Raw genomic sequence first — 20,865 nt, forward strand, 5'->3', positions numbered from 1 at the left:
TTTTTTGACTGGATTACTCCCCTCCCATACACACACACACACACACACACACACACACACAACTTCCTCTTCCTTCAGGCCTTTTCTGCCAGCAGGACCCCCTCCCCCACTCCTGAGGGCCCTGAGGGTATAGAGTTGCCAGATTTAGCAACAGAACAAAACTAGCATGCTGAGATAAATTAGAATATCAGGCATAGAGAGGATAATTTTTTACTACACTTGATCTTAGCCAAAAGGCCGAGAAGTGATCAGAGGATAATTTTTTAGTATAAGTATGTCCTGTGCCACATTTGGAACATCCTTATGCTAGCAAATAATGATTGGTTCTTTTGCAATTCGAATTTCACTCTGGCCCTTATAAGCCTGCCCCAGGGGATTGAGTGGGAGCTTGGGTGTGTGGCCCAGGGTTAACGGATGATGATTTTCGTGTCCTGGGAATAAGCTAACCCACCTCCTGTCCCCTTGTGGCCAGTGTGGGGAGGGGACAGAGAAGTACCACAGGCTCCGGGCCGGGGCTGGCGGGCGTAGCTGCTCTAGTCGGCCGTGTTTTGTCAGCTCCTGACCCAGACACTAACTTAGTTCCTGATTCCGGTCTCCCATCGGTGCTGTTTCCAGTAGCCCGGCTTCTGCTAGGGGCGGAATGAGAAGGGGCCGTGCAGCCCCAGCCAGCTACCCTTGAAGCCCATGCAGACCCAGTGGTCAGTTCCAGATTCTAAACTGTGTATTTTTTTCATGGTATTGTTAAAACAGTGAGGAAACATTAAAAAAAAAAAAAAAAAAAAAAGCCCTGTGGCACGCCGGGTGTCTGTCTCTGCTTCTGGGGAGAGCTGTTTTGAGATGTGGGTGCGTGGGGGTGAGGGTGCTGGGGGGGGGAGGCCCTGGGCTACCTGTGCTCTTGTGGCACTCGGGGCCTGAGGTGGCTTCTCTCCCTGTCCCCTTCGGGGCCCTCCCCTCCTGCGCTGCTCCCCAGCCTCTGGAGGGACAGGGCTCATATGCCCATCTGTCTGGGCAGGCCTTGGGGGCTCTGGGATTGTGGTGCCCCCCCCCCCCGCCACTTCCCAGTTGGGGGCCCTTGGCTACTTAGCTGCTCATCTGTGATACAGGAATCCTGCCACTCTTACAGGGCTGGGCTGCAGACCTAGTCACTGCAATGGGGTTAGCAAAGTTGTTACTAAACCAGGGGAGGCTGTGACCCCCCCCCCCCAAGCCCCCAGGTGCCCACATACATGGGAGCGGTCACCCCCGGGGCACAGCAGGCGCCAACGGCCGGGAAAGGGGCTGCCGTCCCTTTCTCAGCTTTGTACTGTCTGACCTGGAAAATGACCTTCCAGGTAGCCTGTTCTCTGTCCAGCCTCGTGGCCTGCGAGGTGGACTGTTGTCCCTGTTGTATAGAAGGAATGTGCTCGAGAGGCCACGTGGCCACCTTCCCCAAGTCACGAAGTAGTAGAATCCGAACATCATGGACTTAAAACCCTGTACCTCTCTGCTCACAGGCGCCTCGAAGCTTCTTTCCTTCAGGTGGTGAGGTTGGGGAGTGAGTCTGTCCTGGGTGGGGACCTCATGACCCCTCCCGCCTATTGGCCCAGCTCCTGCCTCACCACCTTCCCTTGCCCACACCCGCGTTCCCCCCGCATTCCCCTCCACTCACCCTCCTTCCTTCCCACCTGGGGGCTGGTGTGGCTGAGTTTCTGGAAACCCTGCCCCTCGCCTGAAGCAGCCACAGAGAGATTTGGGCTTGTGCTCATCCTCCCTGGGAAGCAATTAGAAGCATAATTAAAGTGTCTCCCAGGTCCCTTTGCCCCTTCAGGGGCTCATTCCCAGCTAATGAGGGATGTGGCTGAGGGTGGGGGTTAGAAGCAGGGTGGGGTGGGGGGACAGGGTCCCTGGGGGCTGCAGTCCAGCTCCAGCACTACTGGGAAGAGGAATGTGCTGTTCACTGGAGCCCAGGCAGGTGCCTCCCAGACCGTGGAAACCCCCTGGGCCCACCTACAACCCCTCACCCAGGATTCTTGAGGGCCTGAAAGAAGCCAGCCACGCTGAGACCACAGACCTGCTTTTGGACTCTTAGAACAGTGCCAGCCAGTCAGGAAGACCCAGGGGCCTATGGAGAGACCTGGCTGGACTTAGGAGCACGCATTCTAGTTGGGGCTCCGCAGACCCACCAGAGGATGGTATAACCGAGCAGAACAAGCCTAGCCACACCAGCTCTAATCTCAGTTTGCTGTGTGGCGTTGGGCCACTGATTTTTCCCTCTCTGGGTGGCTTCAGTTTCTCCATTTTAAAGTTAGGCGATAGCTCGGTTGTGTTCAACTTTCTACCGGAAACTTTACAATGAGATCGTGTGTTGAACCCCTATCCATAAACAGACTGAGCCAGAGCCTCCCCGGGTGGGTTTGGGTTGGGGGGGGTCCTTACTCTCTCCCCTTTGATCTCTGAGGTTCACCTGAGAACCCCAGGTCCCCTGCAGAGCATTTCTCCCCTTAAAGATGTGCTGTGGGGGTCCCTTCTACCTCCGGGAACCCAAAGCAGGGGCCAGGAACTGCCTCTGGGCAATAATTTTCGTCATTTTAATTCAGGTCACAGCAAACATTTCCAAAAATGTGGTGGGCCCCCAAAGTCTCCTGCTCCGGGCAGGGCTGTAATCCTAGCCTAAGGCGCATGAGCACCAGCCCACCCTGGTCCGGCCATCATTGGGGTGTCTCCCCTCCACCCCCGTGCCCTGCAGTGCAGGGCTCTGCTCATGCTTCTCAGGCACGCGCTGTTCTGTCCCATTACTGTGGTGAGGGCTGGGTGTCAGCCGTTAGGACCTCCCTGTGCCCAGCATGGCCCTTTGTATTGGCCCTATTTATCCTTATGACAACTCTGTGAGGTCCCTGCTGTCCGTATTACCCCATTTTACAGATGAGAACACGAAGGCATCTGGGCACAGACCTGGGCACAGTCTCCAAAGCAAGCCCTTCCTCTCCACCACTGTCCCAACCTGATGATTTGCACTCCGGGACCCTGGATTTGCACTGGGTGACCAGTGGGGCCAGTGAGCTGGCTGAGCAGAGTGGCGCAGGGAGAGGCCGAGCTGGTCGGGTGTGCCTGGCTTGCCTGGGCTGTGTGCCCAAGGGAAAGGGGGTGCTGCTTGCTGCCAGGTTAGGCGCTGGCGGCTGCTGATGCACATCATCCAAAGGGCCCGCCAGGAAGTGCAAAAGTCCTTCCTGGGGTCCCTCAGGGCTGGCCTCTGTCTCTGCTGGGCAGGACCAGGCCTCACAAGCCTGCAGCCTCGGGCCTGGGTTCCTGCTGGTGTTCAAGCTCACCTTTGACTCCGTTCTCCCATGTGCACAAGCCATTCCCCCCTACACCTTGCTTCCAGAAGAAAGAAAGTGGACGAAAGGAATAGAGGGTGTCAGAACACATGAGGGAGGGGTTCTTAAGATCTTTGAATTGTAGGACCTGGTTCCCTCCCCCACCCCCATTTTACAGATGGGCAGACAGAGGCTGCAGGGAAGAAAGCTGGCTGCGTCCCGTGAGCAAAGCAGAGCAGAGACTGAGATGGACTGGACTGCACGGGCTGTGGCACAGCAGACGAGGGGCAAGCCGAGCCGGTGCACCATGTGGGTGCAGGTGCTCACGGAGTCCAGAGTGTGTTAGTGGTCGGGATGACTGGGGGCGGGGGTTGAACTTTTCAGGTGTAGGTGGCACACCCCACCCATCCCTGGCTCACCCCAGCCCTCACAACAGCCTCCCAAAGGGCCCACCTTTGCATACTGGGGCAGGCCCTCCCCACCCCCACCCTCACCCCCCCACACCTCGCCCCCACCCCTGCACGGCACTGACACTGCAGTAATAACCACATGCAGAGTATCCCAGGACCCTGAAGGCCCCCACCGAAGATGTGGGAAAGGTAAGTTCGGAATAGTGATGGGAGAGCTTGTCTAGCTGTTTCCCCTTGGCAACAGCCAGATGGGAGATTGGAAAGAACGTTTGGGGGAGGGGGAGGTATTTGCAGGCAGATGGATATCAGCGGCTCTCGCTCTAAAACCTGTTGCTCTAACCCACAGAACTGCTGTTCTCAGGGCGCCTGGGTGGCTCAGTCGTTAAGCGTCTGCCTTCGGTTCAGGTCATGATCCCAGGGTCCTGGGATCGAGCCCCACTTCGGGCTCCCTGCTCAGCGGGAAGCCTGCTTCTCCCTCTCCCACTCCCCCTGCTTGTGTTCCTGCTCTTGCTGTGTCTCTCTCTGTCAAATAAATAAATCTCCCTCCAGGAAGGGAGACTCCCAGGAGGGGACCCGCAGAGCCAGGGATGGCTGCCTTCCCCGGCAGGACTCTAGCCTTGAAATGACCACTTGGCACATTATAAAATACCCACCAAGGCCACAGGGCGCTGCTGAATTTTGTTTTGTTTTTCTGCTTTGTTGCCAAAAGGATTGGAGGCAGCTTACAAAAATATGTAAAATACAATAGGACAAAAATAGATCAAAGCAAAAACAGGGCTGGAACAAACAGTACAGTACACCATACCACAAGGGGGTGGTATGCAGAAATGTTCTCGGGGTGGGCCTCCACAGTTCTCAAAGGTGGGCTGCACATTGGACTCTGAGCTTCCTGTCAGTCAAAGTGAAAAGGGAAATCCACCCATTACAAAAAACTCACAAGTCCACAAGGTTAAAGGGATGCCAGAAACAACTCTGCTTTTTCTAAGGTCTGAGAGGGATTCTTGTGAGATCATTGAAGAAGCCAGGAACAGCGTCTCAAGCAATGTCCTCATCAAGAGTCTCCTAACCCATACACTCGCACAAGCCCCATCAGGCTGCCTTTCTGCTCAGTGTCAATCGAGCGCTTGATGCCGAGGTACAGATCAATAAAATCAAGTCTATGGAGAGGACCAGAACTAAGTGACCCAAGTGATTCATCCAAGACATATTATTAAGATTCTTGTAAAGCAGGGGTTGTCAACCTCAGCACTGTTGACGTTTGGGGCCTGACCGTTCTTTGTTATTAGGAACTGTCCTGTAGGATGTGGAGCAGCATCCCTTGTCTCCACCCCCTAGATGCCAGCAGCATCCCCCCAGCTGGCTATGTCAATCCAAAATGTCCCCAGACATTGCCACATGTCCCGTCGGGGACTGAAAATCCCTGCTCCTACAGGAATGCTGAGACACCTTTTCCTTTTCTTTTTTTCCGTAAGCGCCAATTTAAGACAAAACTGTTTTCAGGTCTCGTGTTTCTTATTCAAAGCGGAAAAAGGTTTATGGAGTCCCGTGGGGAACAAAATGTATCTACTTGGATCTTAAATTACCCACTTTCCGGAGCAGGCTGGCTGGTCTCTAGCCAGCAGCACGATACTCTGAAGGTAGTATCTGAGAAGCACCACACAGCTTTCTGATTTCTCTCCCCCATGGGGCCAGACTGAGCAATGCACTGAGAAGGTGGCTGGGGCCAGGGCGGCTCTCCGAGGATCTAGGGTGGTGAGTGGACTGTGTCGCCTTCCAGCTGACTTGGAAGATGCTCCTTCAGTGTAATTTCTCACAACTGGGGCTCCTGCTGGCCCCCAGAAAGTCAAATCAGGGCTACCTGCAAGACAGGTGGTGTTCTCTGAAGATGGAAATGGGCAGCACGGATTCGTCCGGCCATTACCGAGCACCTGCTGTGTGCCTAGCACCACGAGAGGCACAGGGACGGTGAGAGTATGCAAGGCAGTGGACAGCTGGATACAGTCCCAGGACGGCACTATGGCTTTCCTGGGCCTCTCCTCCATAGAGGTGGTTTGAATTAGATTTATGACTGCGTTAGGAAAAAGATGCATGCATTAATATTATATATTGAAACTTTTTTCTTTGGCCTAAGAGATTTTCACAGATTTTCTTCTGATTTTAAGGAAATTCAAACATGTTCATGGGCCTCTGGAAGTCCCGAGGGCCCGGGCACCGCACATGCTGGCTCTGATGGAGAAGTCCCACAGTGGGAATACGGGCTTGGGGCGAGGCGGCGGGGAGGGGGGCTCAGGGGTACTAAATAGAGCATCAGCAAGCAAGAAAATAAGCCCAACACTGCACTTGGCACCAAGGGCTTTGCAGGGATAAACTGGTGGGTGGTGAGACAGAGGATGACCTGGGTCTCACTTTAGAGAAGGCAATAGGGAGCTCTCCCTGAGCGAGGGGAGTTCGAATCAGACCCAGGGATGAGAGGAATCTATGATGTAAGGAGAGGGAGCTGCATGTTTGGGAAAGTGAGGATGTGCCTCGCTTTGGCCTGAGCATCTGGTGGCGCTGACATTCCTGAGAGGAAATGGAAAGTGGCAACAATTTCAGGAAAGCTAGGGTTGGTCTCAGACATATGGAAACCTGTGCCCTGATCTTGGACTTCCAGCCTCCAGAAACTGTGAGAAATTCAGCGCAAGCTGACTGAGATGGTGGGCGACTCCCCATGTATCAGCAGTTGCTCATCTAGATGGAGGCGTGGCCCAGAGATGCAATTCAAAGCCAAACCAAGAAGTTAGACCAAGGACAGAGCTATGGTTTGATGAGCCCCAGACTGGAGGCAAGGTCAGGACTGGTGAGCTTCTCCCCTCCAGCACCACTGAGTCTCCCAGCAGCCCCTGCACCCAGGGGTGGGGTGGTTCGTCCAGGCTGGGAGCGAGGCAGGGCTGTCCTCTGCTTGGCCGCTCCTGCCACCCACACCCCCTGGGCTTGGACACAAAGCGAGCACAATTGATTCCTCCTCATCAATAGTTGGGGCCTGGAGGGTTTTTCCATCCGTAATCTGTCTGTCTGCTTTGTGACCCAAGAATCATTTAGAAGTAACAGACTGGAGGGTAGTCTGCCAGGATGGAAATGGAGTTTTTCTTCCAGACTCAACTGACCCAGAGGCAGATCAAACCCTTGACCTTGCACACACACACACCCCCCCCCCCCAACATCCATCAAAGTAAGTGCCCCAGGCCGCGGCTGGGAGAATTAATCCATCATGGTGTCAACGGTCAGTGGGCAGTTCTGTGTCCTAGAGAAACCTACCTCTCCCTCCTGCAAGCGGGGGGCAAGGGGGCGCATGCACCCCAGGAGGTGCACAAAACCATCTCCTGGGATGCAGGAAGAGATAGGAGAACTTTGCTAATAAGTATGGTTGATCCTGACCTTGGACGTTTTTCTCCTTTACAAAGCATAGTTGGCTTTAGGGCTGTTGGGAAGAGGACCCCCTTTCCTGGGACTGCTGGATTCTGGCATACGGGCTGCTGCAAGGCCTTCTTCCGGCCCTTCCTCGGAGAGTGGCCCCAGAGCTCTGCAGCCGGAGGCTCTTTCTAAAATCAGACCAGGGTGCCTGGCTGACTCAGTCGGTAGACTCTTGATCTCGGGATCGTGAGTTCAAGGCTCAGGTTGGGGGTAGAGCTTACTTAAAAAATAAATAAGGGGGGGGCGCGCCTGGGTGATTCAGTAGGTTAAGCGTCTGCCTTCAGCTCAGGTCATGATCCCAGGGTCCTGGGATTGCGCCCCACATTGGGCTCCCTGCTCGGGGGGAAGCCTGCTTCTCCCTCTCCCACTCCCTCTGCTGCTCCCCCTGCTTCTCTCTCTCTCTCTCTCTCACACATAGATAGATAGATAGATAGATAGATACATAGATAGATAAATAAAGGGGCACCTGGGTGGCTCAGCAGTTAAGCGCCTGCCTTTTGAGTTCAGCTCAGGTCATGATCTCAGGGTTGTGAGACTGAGCCCTGCGTTGGGCTCCCCACTCAGCGAGGAGTCTCCTGGAGATTCTCTCTCTCCCTTTCTCTCTGCTCCTCCCCCTGTTCATGCAGTCACGCACGCGCGCGCGCTCTCTCTCTCTCTCCCTAACATAAATAAATAAATATTTTAAAAAATCTATTAAAAAGAATCATGATAAATGAATGAAAGAATAAATAGGGCGCCTGGGTGGCTCAGTTGGTTAAGCGACTGCCTTCGGCTCAGGTCATGATCCTGGAGTCCCGGGATCGCGTCCCGCATCGGGCTCCCTGCTCAGCAGGAAGTCTGCTTCTCCCTCTGACCCTCTTCCCTCTCGTGCTCTCTATCTCTCATTCTCTCTCTCTCAAATAAATAAATAAAATCTTAAAAAAAAAAAGAAAGAATAAATAAATAAAATGCAGGTCAGACCCAGTGCTGTGAGGCTGGCTCCTTCCCTGGCCTCCCCGAGGCCAGGCTCCACACTGTCCCTTACCACCTGATGACACTCTACCTGCCCATAGCTTTGTTGCACGTCCTCCCTGAAGCCTTTCCTCACCACCCGCCAGAGAGCTAGGTGTTTCTGTGGTAGTTTTGTAAATGCCTTGTTGGCCACCTGGCCGGGTTCTACTGCCTGTTTATGGGTAACTTCTCCCTGTCCTTGTGTCTTCTTCGGTGTACAAAATTGCTACGACTTCAGTTAGCTTAAACCACCACACGTTTATTCTCTTACAGTCCTGGAGGTGAGAAGGCCGAAGTGGCTTTCACTGAGCTACAACCAAGGTGTGAGCAAGTCTGCCTTTCTCCCGGAGGGACAAGGGGAGAATCTGTTTCCTCCCATCTTCCAGCTTCTAGAGTTCGCCGGCCCTCCTTGGCTCATGGTCCTTCCTCCGTCCTCAAAGCCAGGAAAGTAACATCTTCATCTTCAAGTCTCTCTCTCTCTCTCTTTTCCTCCCTCCCTCTGGCTCTCCTGCCTCCCACTTGTAAGGCCCCTGGTCATGACACTGGGCCCATCCAGAGAATCCAGGATAATCTCCCCATTTCAGGATACTCAACCACCTCCTCAAAGTCCCCTTTGCCACAGAAGTAACATGTCCACAGGGTTCAGAGATTAGGATGTGGGCATCTTTGGGGGCCATTATTCTGCTTGCTCTTCTGCTCAGAAAAGCTGTGTCTTATTCATTCCGCGTCCTTTGGCATGAACGGAAGTTCAGCGATACTTTTGAGTGAGTACGTGAGCGAATGAATGAACGGCTCCCTGGAGGCCAGGAGGGGGCAGAAGCCATTGAGCGAAGCTGGAGGGGCCGTGAGTAAGTAGGAAGAAACCAGAGTGTAGCCTGAGCCGTCCCCCTTCATGCCTCTTCTGCTAATTCATAGTTGCTGGTGGTCTGGGCCTCTGCTCAGCCTAGGAGGGGCTCTGGGTGCAGAAGCAGAGGACAGGGAGGCCTGACGACCAGGACACATGACGGCAGCAACAGTGGAGGAAGAAAGCTTTCAGGACTCCCCTGGGCCCCAAATGTCCTGTCTCCTTGACTCTCAGGCCAAAAGTGCAGCCACCGTGCCCCCTCCGTGGCCCGAGCACGCTCTCATCTTTCCAGCCCCGGGGCTGGGTGCTTTTCTGCACTGTGGCCGGGTGGGCTGGCTGTGGGCTCTGCAGATTGAGCCTGGGATCTCTGGGAAGCTCATGTAAGTAAGCCTGTGAGCCTCAGTTTTCTTAACTGTAGAAGATAATAATAATAATGGCTCTCTTTCTGAGATTTTGTGGGAATTAGAGAAAAGATGGTGTACACAGTGGACCTCAACCAGTTAAGTCCTAGGAACTGCTAGTGAAGGTCCGGAGTCTTGGTCCCCATTCCAGTGTCTACCAGCTCTGCCGGCTTAGGCAGTCCTTTGCCCCTCTCAGCCTTGGTTTCTTAATCTGTAAAATGGGTAGAAGCAACTTGAACATTTGCAAGTGAGGATAGGAGGAGGCCCCGATGAGAAGTGTGGGTGGGTCGTTAGTCCCATTACTGTGCCCAGGCCCCTGGGGGAGAGAGATGCCTTCCCCAGTGTAGCGTTCCCAGAACCACCAGACTCGCAGAGACCAAGCTCTCGGGCAAGGTCACAGCGGGACCATCCCGGCTGCTGGACCTTCCTGCCCTGCACTCCAAGTGGCTATTGTGAGGCCAACAGCTGTCTCCGCCAAGTGGCATCTCTGGGGCACAAAGAGCAGTGGAGAGGGCAGGGCACACTGGCTCATTGTCCTTGGGGCTGAGCAGCCGCAGCTGAGGGCCACTGGGGGTTCCTCTGACCTCCACCCCATCCCGACACCATGGCTGTCCCGCCACCCAGCCCGTCCCTGCTGGACTTAGAGCTTCCCCTCCAGCAGTACCTGAGCAGCATGGAGCCCCCTGTCTCCCCCAGGGCTTTTATCAGGGGCCCTTAGGAACGATAAGCTTGAGGAGGGTGACCTTGGACCTGGGGGCAGGACACTGGTCCTCGTTCCGTATGGCACCGACCTTCTGGGAGGATGACTCTGACACAGCTGCCCCCTGGTACCAGGCACCCACGTGCGTTTCTCGTGGCCGGCGCCCCCGGTGAGGTCACGCTGGGGGTCCCGTCTCACTGGTGCGGAATCTGGGGCTCAGAGGGGTGATTAAATGACTGGCCCAGGATCACAGGCTGGGGGCCAGCAAAGCCCGGATTTGAACCCTGGCCTGCCCAATGCCACAGTGTATACCCTGTGCACGGACTCAGGGTGCCCGAGTTGGGTGTGGGGCAGATGTACAGACACCAGGGAGGAGGACCTGGCCACACTCAGCCCAGAAAAGCATGGGCTGCCATTGGCCAAAGGCCAGGGGGCCAGGCACGAGGACCTCCCCCGGTTCCCAGCAGCCAGAGAGTTCTAGAACTCCCCACACTCCCGCTTTTCAGAGCACTGCTTTTATAGAGGAAAAGGGGCAGGGTGATGATGATTCAGGAAATCTGCGGCCAGAGTTAAATGAGCGTCTCATAATGATGGTGATTAAAAATTAACACCACTGTTTGCAGAGCGATGCACGTCCACTCCGCAGCCATGAATTAATGAAACGATGAAAACACGGGTGCTGGGGATACGCTCCAGGGCACAGAGGAGTAGGAGGTTCGAGAGGGGACCCCCCCCAGAGCTGGGGCACCCGGCTCCCCCCTCCGGCCCCTTCTCCAGGGTATCACCAGGGATTCTCTGGTCTGGGGCTTGATTTTTATCTTTGCACAATGGGGGTGCTGGTCCACCTGGGGAGCCTTGAGGTGGTTGCACAGATGGGGGGCAGCCCCCTGGTCTGACTGACGAGAAGAGGAGGAAAGGACTTACGAGGCGGGAGACCCAGACCACCCGCAGTTGACACGAGTTAGCTGTGGGACCTTGGCGGTCACCCACTTCCCTGTGTGTTTATTCGCTCTTCTGTAAAAGGAGTGAGGCCCTCTGCAGCTGAATGTCCAAGCTGGAGATGTATGAGTTTGCTGGGGCCACCATAGCAAATTACCGCAGAGGTGGTGGCTTGAGACAACAGACGCGTACTCCCTCCCACTGCCACAGGTCCGAGACAGCGGTGTGGGCAGGGCAGGCTCCTTCGGGAGCCTCTGAGGGAGAACTGTCCCCCGCCTCTGTCTGGGCTCTGGGAGTGGCTGGCCAGCCTCAGTGCCCCATGGCAGCTGCCAAAATCCCTCCTCCTCCTCTGTCTTCATACAGCTCCTTCTCCACCTCTCTGCCGTCCCTGAGTGTCCCAAACCCCCTCTCTTCTCTTGGGAGCACCCTAATTGCAGGCTGATCTCCTTGAGATCCTTCACTTAATTACCTCTGCAAAGATCCAATTTCCAAATTAGGTCACATTCACAGGTACCAGGGGTTAGGACTTGGTCTACCTTTTGGGGGGAGACAGTTCAACCCGCCCCAGAAGGCATTTGGGGGAAGCAAAAGCCATGAATGCCAGGTGTTGCCACTCTTACACCGAATCAGCGATTGTGCACCGGGAGTGGGGAACTCGTCTCCCCAACAGCCCCGGCACACCTCTGTCCGGCCAGGCGCACGGAGGTGCCGCAGGGAGTCCAGGTGGTGGGCGGGACCTTGACCCGAAGGGGAGGGGACACTGGTGGTGGATGGACGGAGGAGTCCGCACTGGGGTCTCCTCTACCGCTCGGCTCTTGCCGATGAACCCTTTCCGGCCACCGGAGTGCAGGGAAGCATCCCTGGAGATAACTCTGGGGGTCTAATTATTATTTTTATCATCCCTTACATAGCTGCCTGCCTTGTCTTTCCTCCTCCATCTGTTCTCCGGGGTGCTGTGTGTGGCTCTCCTAGCCCTTCAGGGGGCACTCCGCTGGCTGCAGGAGAGAAAACCAAGCCCTAAGAGATACTGGGGTTTCAAGTCCCTGCCTCTCCAACCTTGTCACCCACGCCCCTCTGCTAGAAGGTCTAACCTCGACCTTTGGCCACCTTGACCTTGACCTTGACCACCACCCACCCCCGGCCACGTCACCTCATGCCCTGTGCATTCCTATGGCTGGCCTCCCTTCTGGAACACTCCCCTGCCGCCCCTCGCTGCCCCTGCTTATCGCCCCCCGCCCCCGCCTTTACCATTTCTCACCCTGTTAGGCCCTCTCATCCCCTTGGACCATCGCATACTCCCCCCTTGACTGGGCTGTCCCTGAGGGCAGGAAGGCAGTCCTTCGTTTTGGGGGCCCCAGTCCTTAGTACACAGATGCTCTCTGGATGTTTATGGAAGGAAATCGTCAAGAGACCCAGATTTGAATTCCCTCGTCCCCACCTTCCCAACTGTGTGCCCTTGGCCTCGCCGAGGCTTGATGTCCTCATTTGCCTCCCTGGCCTGCCGGGTTAGTATGTTGACAGACGAATGTGTTTCTGGGACTCCTAATAGATGCACAGGAATAGGGTGTCTACCCCAGGGGCCCTGGTGCCCCAGCCTCCCACTGCCCCCAGCTCAGCGTCCCCACCCCCCGCCCGCCATGCCTCCCTGGGATTGAAGCTGGAGGGAAGCCCAGGCTTCTGGAAACTCTTGGATTCCCTCCCCACCCCGCCTCGGCTCCAGGTGTCTCTCTCTCTCCAGCTATTTTCTTTTCGGATCCAGAGTTCAAAAGAACAGCGCGAGCAGGAGCCCTGGGAAAACAAAAGCCAGCAGGCTCCTTCTTGCAGGCCAGCTCAGGCCTGCAGGGCGCTGCCCACCTCTCCCTGCTCCGTCTGGGAAGGAGGGCGTCGGGTCCCGTGGGTTCCAGTGCGAGACTCGGAAAACATCAACTCCAGTGGGAGGGAAGTCCAGTGCGGGGGGGAGGGGGCAGCCTGCCCTAGTTAGAGCCCTAACTGCTATTTGAAAGCACTTTCAGATGTCCCAGGCCCTGGGGGCAGGGGTGGCGTAATAATAATAAAACAACATTTGCATAGAGATTTCGTTTACAAAGCACTTTCTCAGGGGTGGGAGGCGCTCGGGTGGCCTGTGGAATCCTGGCGGGGAGGCCTCGGCCTCTGGTTGCTTCCAACCCCAGCCGAGCTCCCAGCTCGGGGATGTGTGCTTGTGTGCGCGGAAACAAAGCGCTATTCAGCAGACTGTTCCTGATTCCTCTGGATTTCGTCCCTTTCCCCCTCTCCCATGAAGAGCTCACTCAGGGCTTGTCACTCAGGCCAGAAAAGGGGTGTCAGGAGTCCCAGAGGGAGGGGTTGGCTGGGACCTGATTGGAGGGAAGCACCCCTGCCCCGCCCCCCCTTACCCTTTGGCACCCAAGCTCCTGGGAATGGGAGCTGGTTTAGGCAACTCTTCTGACCTGTGGCTTTGTCTAAATGTTGAAAGAATGAGCACAGGTTTGGGAATGTCTGCGCATCTGTTGTGTGTATGTCTGAGGACACGCAGAGAGATGAGCAGCATGGGGGCTTTGCTAATTCTTCCCCAGCAGCATGCCTTGTGAGCGGGATGTCCCGTACTCCGTGCGGGGGTGTGGGGCCCTGGGGCATCTGCACCTGCTTCCGGTGGGTGTGGTGAGACATCTGTGCCTAGAGAGTAGCCCCGACGTCACCTGGCCACTGGCACCCAGGGATGAGGGGCGCGGCATCAGAGCCTGGCCCCTTAAGGGATGAGCTATATAAGGTCCACCTGCAGGTGCTTGAGCAGGTTTTAGCAGCCCGGGCAGGAGAAGGAAGATGCAAGAGGTCATTGCTGGGCTGGAGCAGCTCACCTTCACCTTCGAGAAGGACGTAAAGATGCAGAAGGGCACTGGCCTCCTGCCTTTCCAGGGCATGGACAGTGAGTGAGGACAGGGTGTCAGCCATCCCTCTGGAGGAACTTGTGCCAGGCCCCCTCTCCCCAGCCTTCTCTGGAGGCTTCTCTGCTCAGCTCCTGAGGGGGCAGCCCCTTCACTGCCGCTCACCAGGGAGACTGAGGTGGGGGGGGGGTGTTGGGGCCAGCCACCTGTGATTCCCAGCTTAGTCCCTCCCTTCTTAGGGGCTCAGGCTTCCCCTCATTACATCCTCTCCAGGACTCCAGGAAAATGGGGCTGACTTCCAGGCAGCCCGTTTCCCAGACTGGGCAATCAGAGAGACACAGAAGGTGAATTGTGAGAAGCCAGGAAATACCACATTGGCCCCCTGAACTCCCTTGTGCCCCTCCATCCTCTCTGTTTCAGAGTTGGGGGGCTTAGGTGTTGAGGTCTCGGGGCTGGTTCTGGAGGCCAGCATCCAAAAAGCCAGGAACTTGGGGGCCCCCAGGCCCAAGCCTCAGGGAAGTTCGGGGTGGGGGGCACTTCTTGAGTAGGAAAAGCCCCTTCAGCAGCTGCAGCCTCTGAAGAAGCTACCTTCTTCCCCTTCTAGAGTTGGGCTCGGCTGTGTGCAACTTCTTCGCTAAAGGGCTCTGTGACAAAGGTGGGTCAGCAGGAGAACCTGGCGGTGGGGGTGTGTGTGTGCAGGGGCAGTCTAGACTACGGTGGGTTCTGCTTGGCCTGGACTAGGGTGTCGAATCTGCACTTGGGGAGGGGAGGTTGGAATGGAGTCGAATTTGTCTTGTAAGGAGGCAAGGGGCAGGTGGGTGGGCACATCCCTCAGGAAGCCTTCCCCTCCCCACTAAGGATTTCCCTGGCCCAGCAGCATTGATTAGGGTACCCAGGGCTACCTGGAAGGGGACATTCCCTTCTTTCCACCTCGCTGGGGGTGTGAGTGTTTTGGGGGTTTCAGCCTGTGTGTTCCCAGGAGGCCCCGGGCTTCTTGAGTTTCCTCCCAGCCAGGAAAGCAGTGCCCTTCTCCCCGCCCCCCTCCCCTTCTCATCCTCTGGATCAATATGGGACCTAGTCAGCTGTTCTATGTAGTCTTTATGTCCTAAGCTGTGGCCATTTCCATCTCTGAAATGCTACCAGTAAGTGTCCCCTGTTTCTCCCCCACCCAACTTGGATCAAGTGATACCTCCTTCTAAGCCCCTCTCCCCCCAGTACAGGAGGCCTGACTCCAACCAGGGTTTTTCCCAACCTCTGGCTCATGAACTACTCACGGCCCCTTCCTGTAGAAATACACAGTTGCCCAAAAAGTCTTGCCTTCAACCTGGGGGGTTCCCAGTCCCCCTATAGATCCAGGTTAAATAACCCTGCTAGTGTGAATGAATTTAGGACCAGTTTTTCAGATCTAAGTGATCCTGTTCTTGGGAAGCCAGGAGGCCAGGAGGGGCCCAGGCAGGGAGGGGCTGGGGTGTTATTGCCATGTACCTCGCACCTCATTTGTCGTGTTGGCTCTCGATGACGGGGTGAGAGGGAAACCAGCTCATTGCTCACTCGAGGCTCTATGCAGCCAGGACTGAGACGCCGCCTTGGGTCCTTCCTCCAAAGCAGTGATTCACAGTGACACCCTCTTGCAAAGAAATACCACTGCTCTGGTGGGAGGTCACACCCGAGCAAGTCACAGGCCCAGGTGATGGGAGGGCTATGTACAAAGAAGCCCTTCACACTTTCCCTCCTCTTCTATCTGAGAGTCAGCCAAACCTGAGGCTGGTCCTGCTCAGGAACTTAGGAACTGGGGCATCCTTCCTGCAGATGCCAATACCCCAGTAAGAAGATAACAGAGTTACACAGAACATTTCCACTTCCTTCTAAGTTGTTACAGAGCCGGCTCTTAGGTCAGCCCCTTAGGTCTCCAGACTCAGGAAACGTAACCTTTGTGGGAGTTTTTGTTTTGTTTTTTAAGATTTTATTTATTTGACACAGAGAGAGAGAGAGAGAGAGAGAGAGAGAGAGAGAGCATGAGCAGGGGGAGAATCAGAGGGAGAGGCAGGCTCCCCGCCGAGCAGGGAGCCCGATGTGGGGCTCCATCCCAGGACCCTGGGATCGTGACCTGAGCTGAAAGCAGACGCCCAACTGACTGAGCCACCCAGGCGCCCCTGTGGGAGTTTTTTAAGACCTGATTTTAACAGGCCTTTCGGGAGCACTGGGTGCCCCGGACCGTGCTGGGTGGGAGCCCCGGGCTGGAACTGTGGCTCTGCTCTCCGGTAGGGGCCCCACCATGAGCCTGGAGGAAAGGGGGCCGTGAGGCACCTGGGAGCTGCCCTGACCCCCCTGGGGCTCCCCGGGGGTGGAGAAGGGCGACGGCAAGCCAGGCAGAGAGGAGAGTTTGGGCAGAGACGTGGTCATGCCAACAGCCACCTGTCAGGACTACCAAGCATCCTTCGTGTTGCCTCTGGCCCCGCTTCCAGCTCCACCAGGGGTCAGGTGATGGGATCAAGGGAGGGCACCGGGGGTCTGATCCACAGCCTCTCCTAGGGCGTTCCTTCAGAGCTGAGCTGGGTCCAGGCTGTGGGCAGCTGGGTGCTCTGGTGTTCCCAGGGAAGCTCTGCCTGATCCGGCACAACCAGGGGGAGAAGCTGATGGCATGTAAGCACTGGCTCTGGGGCCTGTGTAAGAAGGGCGACCAGTGCAGTTTCTTGCACCAGTACGCCGTCACCAGGATGCCTGAGTGCTACTTCTACTCCAAGTTCGGTAATGCCCCTTCCTGGCTCCAGGCCTTGCACCGGAGGTTGGCAGTGGGGACTGTGAGATGGGCCGAAGTCTTGAGAGGGGGGTGCACTCAGAGGCTGTGCATGCCTTGGGGGACAGACCAGGCCTCTCTGAGCCTCGGATGTCCGCTTGTCCAGTCCCCTAGATGCAGGGGAGCTGTACTCTGGGGTCCGTCCCTGTTTCACTGCCCCGCAAGTTCCCCCCCCCGCCGGCCCCGCCCCCCAGGGAAGGGAAGGGAAGGGTGTGGCTGGAAGCAAAGGCTGAATTGTTTCCCTCATCACAGACCTGGACTGACTGTCCAGAAACAAGCCTGGAACGGGCCATCTCTCAGTCCCAGGGTGGGTCAGGGCCAGGGGGCTCCAAACGGGCATTTGGAAGTCACTTTCACGATGCTTGCCCAACACACAGAGCACCCGTGCTACTGACCTGTATCATTGTCTGCTCTCTCCATTTTCTTGCTATTATTAAGTCTTATTTTAGAAGGAAACTACATTGCTTCCATAAGTGGAAAGCTAGCATCTCTGATGGGCAGTGCAAGGGAACTGTAAACATACAGTCATGAGGTTCAGAGGCCCTGGCCTCTCAAGTTATCTTGTGTGGTCAGGTCTGGACCAGTGTTCTCCTGCCCTCTGGCCTCAGGACCTCCTTTTGTCATCCACAGAGCTGCAGAGGGGGAAGACACAGCCACTAGTCACCTCCTTTAAGAATGATCTGCGAGTGTGTTTCAGATCTCATAAAATATCTTCCCAACAAAATTCTATAGCTCAGTTCTTTCAGGAGCTGGAAGGAGCCCTAGGGATTATCTGGTCTAGTGCTTTTCAAACTGTGTTCCAAAAGAGTGACCTGGGGGGAGAGAGCTGGCCCAGTCTCCAGGGACCTCTCTGACTGAGACAGCTCCAGGGGTAGCTGTCCCTCATTGGTGCCAATGGTGGGGGGCGGTGGGGGGCAGTCCTGGGTATGTGGGGAGAAAGCAAAGCATCCTCAAAGAGCTCCTCCCAGGTCAAAGTTTCTGTCCTGCCTGCTCAGAGTTGAGGTTCAGCTGCCCGCTTGTGTTTTTTTGAAAGGAAAGACAAAGTTTATCTGGATCCCGGCTCCCCTTGGTCACCACCTAAACCTCTTTCATTTAAAAATGCCTCTTATTCATTCCTTCAGTAAAACTTGGTTTGGTTATCTTTTGGGACTCGGATACTGTGCTGGGGAATGTTGCAGGGATAGGACCAGGTTCCCTTCTGCCCTCAAATACCTCTCACTGTGAGGGGTATCCATGTAAATCATTGATGGTAGTTTGTAACCTCTGTTTCTGCTCTTGGAGTAAATGAATATCTCTAATATCCTATCAAAGTAATTATCGTTCTTCTTGCAAGTAAGTTGTTTTATTTAGAACGTTATGTTTGGGAGGTGTTGGAGCGCGAAAGGGCAGCTGAAGGGGGCCAGGGGCTTTGGGCCCTGCGGCTGGCTTGGAAAGGCTGAGTGGAGGGTGGGGTGCGGGTGCCACCTGCTGGCCATCAGAGGAACGCGGAGACGTGCATCCAGGCCGAGGCAGAAAGGGAGCTTGGCACAGGTGACTTCCCACCGCCTGACCTGTCAAATGCTCACCAGCCCTGGGGTATGTCACTCCATTCCTCAGGAGGCTGGAGCTCAGAGTCAGCGCTCGGCCAAGGGCTCCACAGAGACACCGAGCACGTAAACCCCTCGTCAATGCGAGGAAGCCTGGTGATCGTGGCCATGGCATTTCCCCTCTCTGAGCCCTGGTGTCCTCGTTCATGAGATGGGAAGTTTGGAGAGAATAGTGGTTGAAAGCTCTTCGGCATCCATGCATTCTTCTCCAGGTGAAACCTGCTTTGCGGAAGCACAGTGTAGAAACTAGATCTCTGGAGCAGTTTGAAAGCCAATGGGGTGAACGCCGTGAAGTTCCTTTCGGTTCTGAGAAGCACCAAGTTGTAGATTTTTAAGGAGGATGAGATTGGAAGCATTCACCACTTCTCTACTCAAGAGGTGAAAAATGAGCCTAATCTTCCCCATGGCTCTTTCAAAGTTCCTGGGGCCCTAAGAGAAAACTAAGGGGGTTCTTACCCCAACTCTCATGTGGTCTGTCCAACAAGGCTGGCTCCTTCTCGGGGACCTGAGTCCTGGGCCAACCCACAGAGCGATTACAGCACAGGCATTGTGAAGCTACAGGTATCCCTCATGTCGAGTCTGGCATCATCCTGGTGCCAACTTGGGAGCACTACTCTGCTCTTCTTGGCATTTCCACCAAAAAGGACTGTGCCGTGGTTCTGGAAGCATTGTAGGTGTCGCAGTAACGAAGATGAGAGGGCTTTCATCAGAACACATCTGCGGTGTGTCTTCTTGGATCCTTAGCTGCTCGCTCTGGGTCTCCCCTCCCTGCCTCTCCTCTCATTCCTTCCTCTCTGGTGGCCTCCAAATGCCTTCAGTTCCAGACCCTCCTTCTGGATCTCTGACCCTGCCTCAACTCTTGCAGATGTGCTTATTCCCACCCAAGCCCTGCTTGGCATGTAGGATTGGGATCCAACCCCCTTAGATTGCAGGAAGGATTAGAAAAACCTTGCTGTCTTGGAAAAGCGGCTGATGACAGACGGCAGGCAAGTGGCTTCTATGCAAGGGGCAAGGTCAGTCCAGTTTGGGGAGGGCGGAAGTAACAATAAAGATGAGCCTACATTTAAAGAATGCTGGATTTTTCAGGTGATTGCAACAAGGAATGTGCCTTTCTCCACATGAAGCCAGCTTTCAAGACCCGAGACTATCCTTGGTATGACCAAGGTTTCTGCAAGGATGGTGAGGCCCCAACGGAAAGGGAGCACTAGGTGATCAGGATGTGTATGGGGGAGTCCCTGGCAGGGGAAGGAGGCATATTCCTGATGAAGTCCCGTGGGGCCTTCCCAACAGAAGCTCCTTCCATCTTTCTCCCCAGGCCCGTTCTGTGACATTGTTAACATTCAGCCAACAATGGAAGGACCTGGCACAGAGCTGGCTTCTTGCAGCAGGCTTACCTGGGTTCCAATCCTGGTGACCTCAAAATGCATCAGCTGTGTGACCTTGAACTAGCTGCTGAACTCATTTCCTCACTTATGAAAAGGGGAAACCCCTCCCTCGTAGGGTTACGGAGCCTGTCAGATCTAGGACCCCATGGGAAGTCCTTGGCATAGGGGCTGGCCCACAGGAAAGAGTTCATCTACATTCTCTTCTCTATTTCTTTTAACCGCCCCCCCCCCCGGGGGTGTGCTCTTACTGAAGCTTGCTCCGTCTACCCCATTAAGAAGCAGGTTCCCCCCATCACAGTCCCTGTGCTCTGAGGACTACGTTCTTTGTTTTCCTTTGTTTTCAGGCAAATTGCTCTGAGGTCTTGGCAGTGTTGGTTTGGGGGATTTTAGGGGAAGATAAGTAGGCTGTGGGGTTAGCCTTTCCCCAGCTGTACCTTCTGGAGCTAAATAAAGATGGCACATGACTGTCCTCAACCACATCAATTCGCCAGATGCAGTCTGTTAGGGACGCTTCCAACCCCATTGTTTGGGATCCACCCCAACATATTCTGAGGTCTCCTTTCCCCTCTCAGTCACGCGGCTAGGAAGCAGGTGCTTTGGGCGGTCTGGAAGGGACAGGGAGATTTATGCACCCTGTGAGGTGGAGAGCCTGTGACTGCCGTACCCTTCCGCCGAGCTTTGTCATGTGTGTTTCTGGCTGTTCTTTGCCCAGCAGGTCCCCCGTGTAAGCACTGCCATGTCCGTAAGGCAATGTGTGTTAACTACTAGTGGGTTTCTGCCCTGAGGGCCCCCACTACCAGTTTGCACAGTAAGTATGACCCCTGGATCAGCAAATCCCACCTATTATGGGGTCCGTTCTGTGGCTTCTAGATCTAGATCCTTCCATACTTTCACTGGCCCAAGGTGGGAAATGAAGTGTCTGGTGAGCATCTGCCCAGTGTTTTCCTTGCTAGCTTACCCGGCACACCCACACCCCCTTCCTCGACTTGGTGCTGCACTGAATACCCCAGGCTGATAATGTGTATTCGTGTTGGGCACAGACATATGGCTCTTCACAAACTGTTCTAGAAATCAGTAGAAACCCTTAACACCCACCCCAACCCTCTGCAGTTCTCCCTCATCCCCCTGGCTGGGGTATGGGCTCCTTCCCCACAGGGTTCAGAAATGGGAAATCTGCAGTAGGCC

At 55.3% G+C, this 20,865-nt stretch overlaps 1 protein-coding gene and 1 pseudogene across 1 annotated transcript; one reads left to right on the forward strand and one right to left on the reverse strand.

The window, feature by feature from the left end:
* Positions 1 to 129: 129 nt before the first annotated feature.
* LOC114216346 (U2 spliceosomal RNA) lies at positions 130 to 249 on the reverse strand (annotated as a pseudogene).
* Positions 250 to 13,850: 13,601 nt separating this feature from the next.
* On the forward strand, positions 13,851 to 20,492 carry CPSF4L (cleavage and polyadenylation specific factor 4 like). The gene is given in 6 exon segments (XM_028112409.2): positions 13,851 to 13,953; positions 14,517 to 14,567; positions 16,508 to 16,660; positions 19,382 to 19,474; positions 20,396 to 20,443; positions 20,446 to 20,492. Coding segments are annotated over 6 exon segments (495 nt in total).
* The last annotated feature ends 373 nt before the right edge of the window (positions 20,493 to 20,865 follow it).

This window comes from Eumetopias jubatus, unplaced genomic scaffold, assembly GCF_037043125.1.
Source record: "Eumetopias jubatus isolate StellerSeaLion01/CBP00866 unplaced genomic scaffold, mEumJub1_p1.0 scaffold_10, whole genome shotgun sequence".
NCBI classification, from domain to species: domain Eukaryota; kingdom Metazoa; phylum Chordata; class Mammalia; order Carnivora; family Otariidae; genus Eumetopias; species Eumetopias jubatus.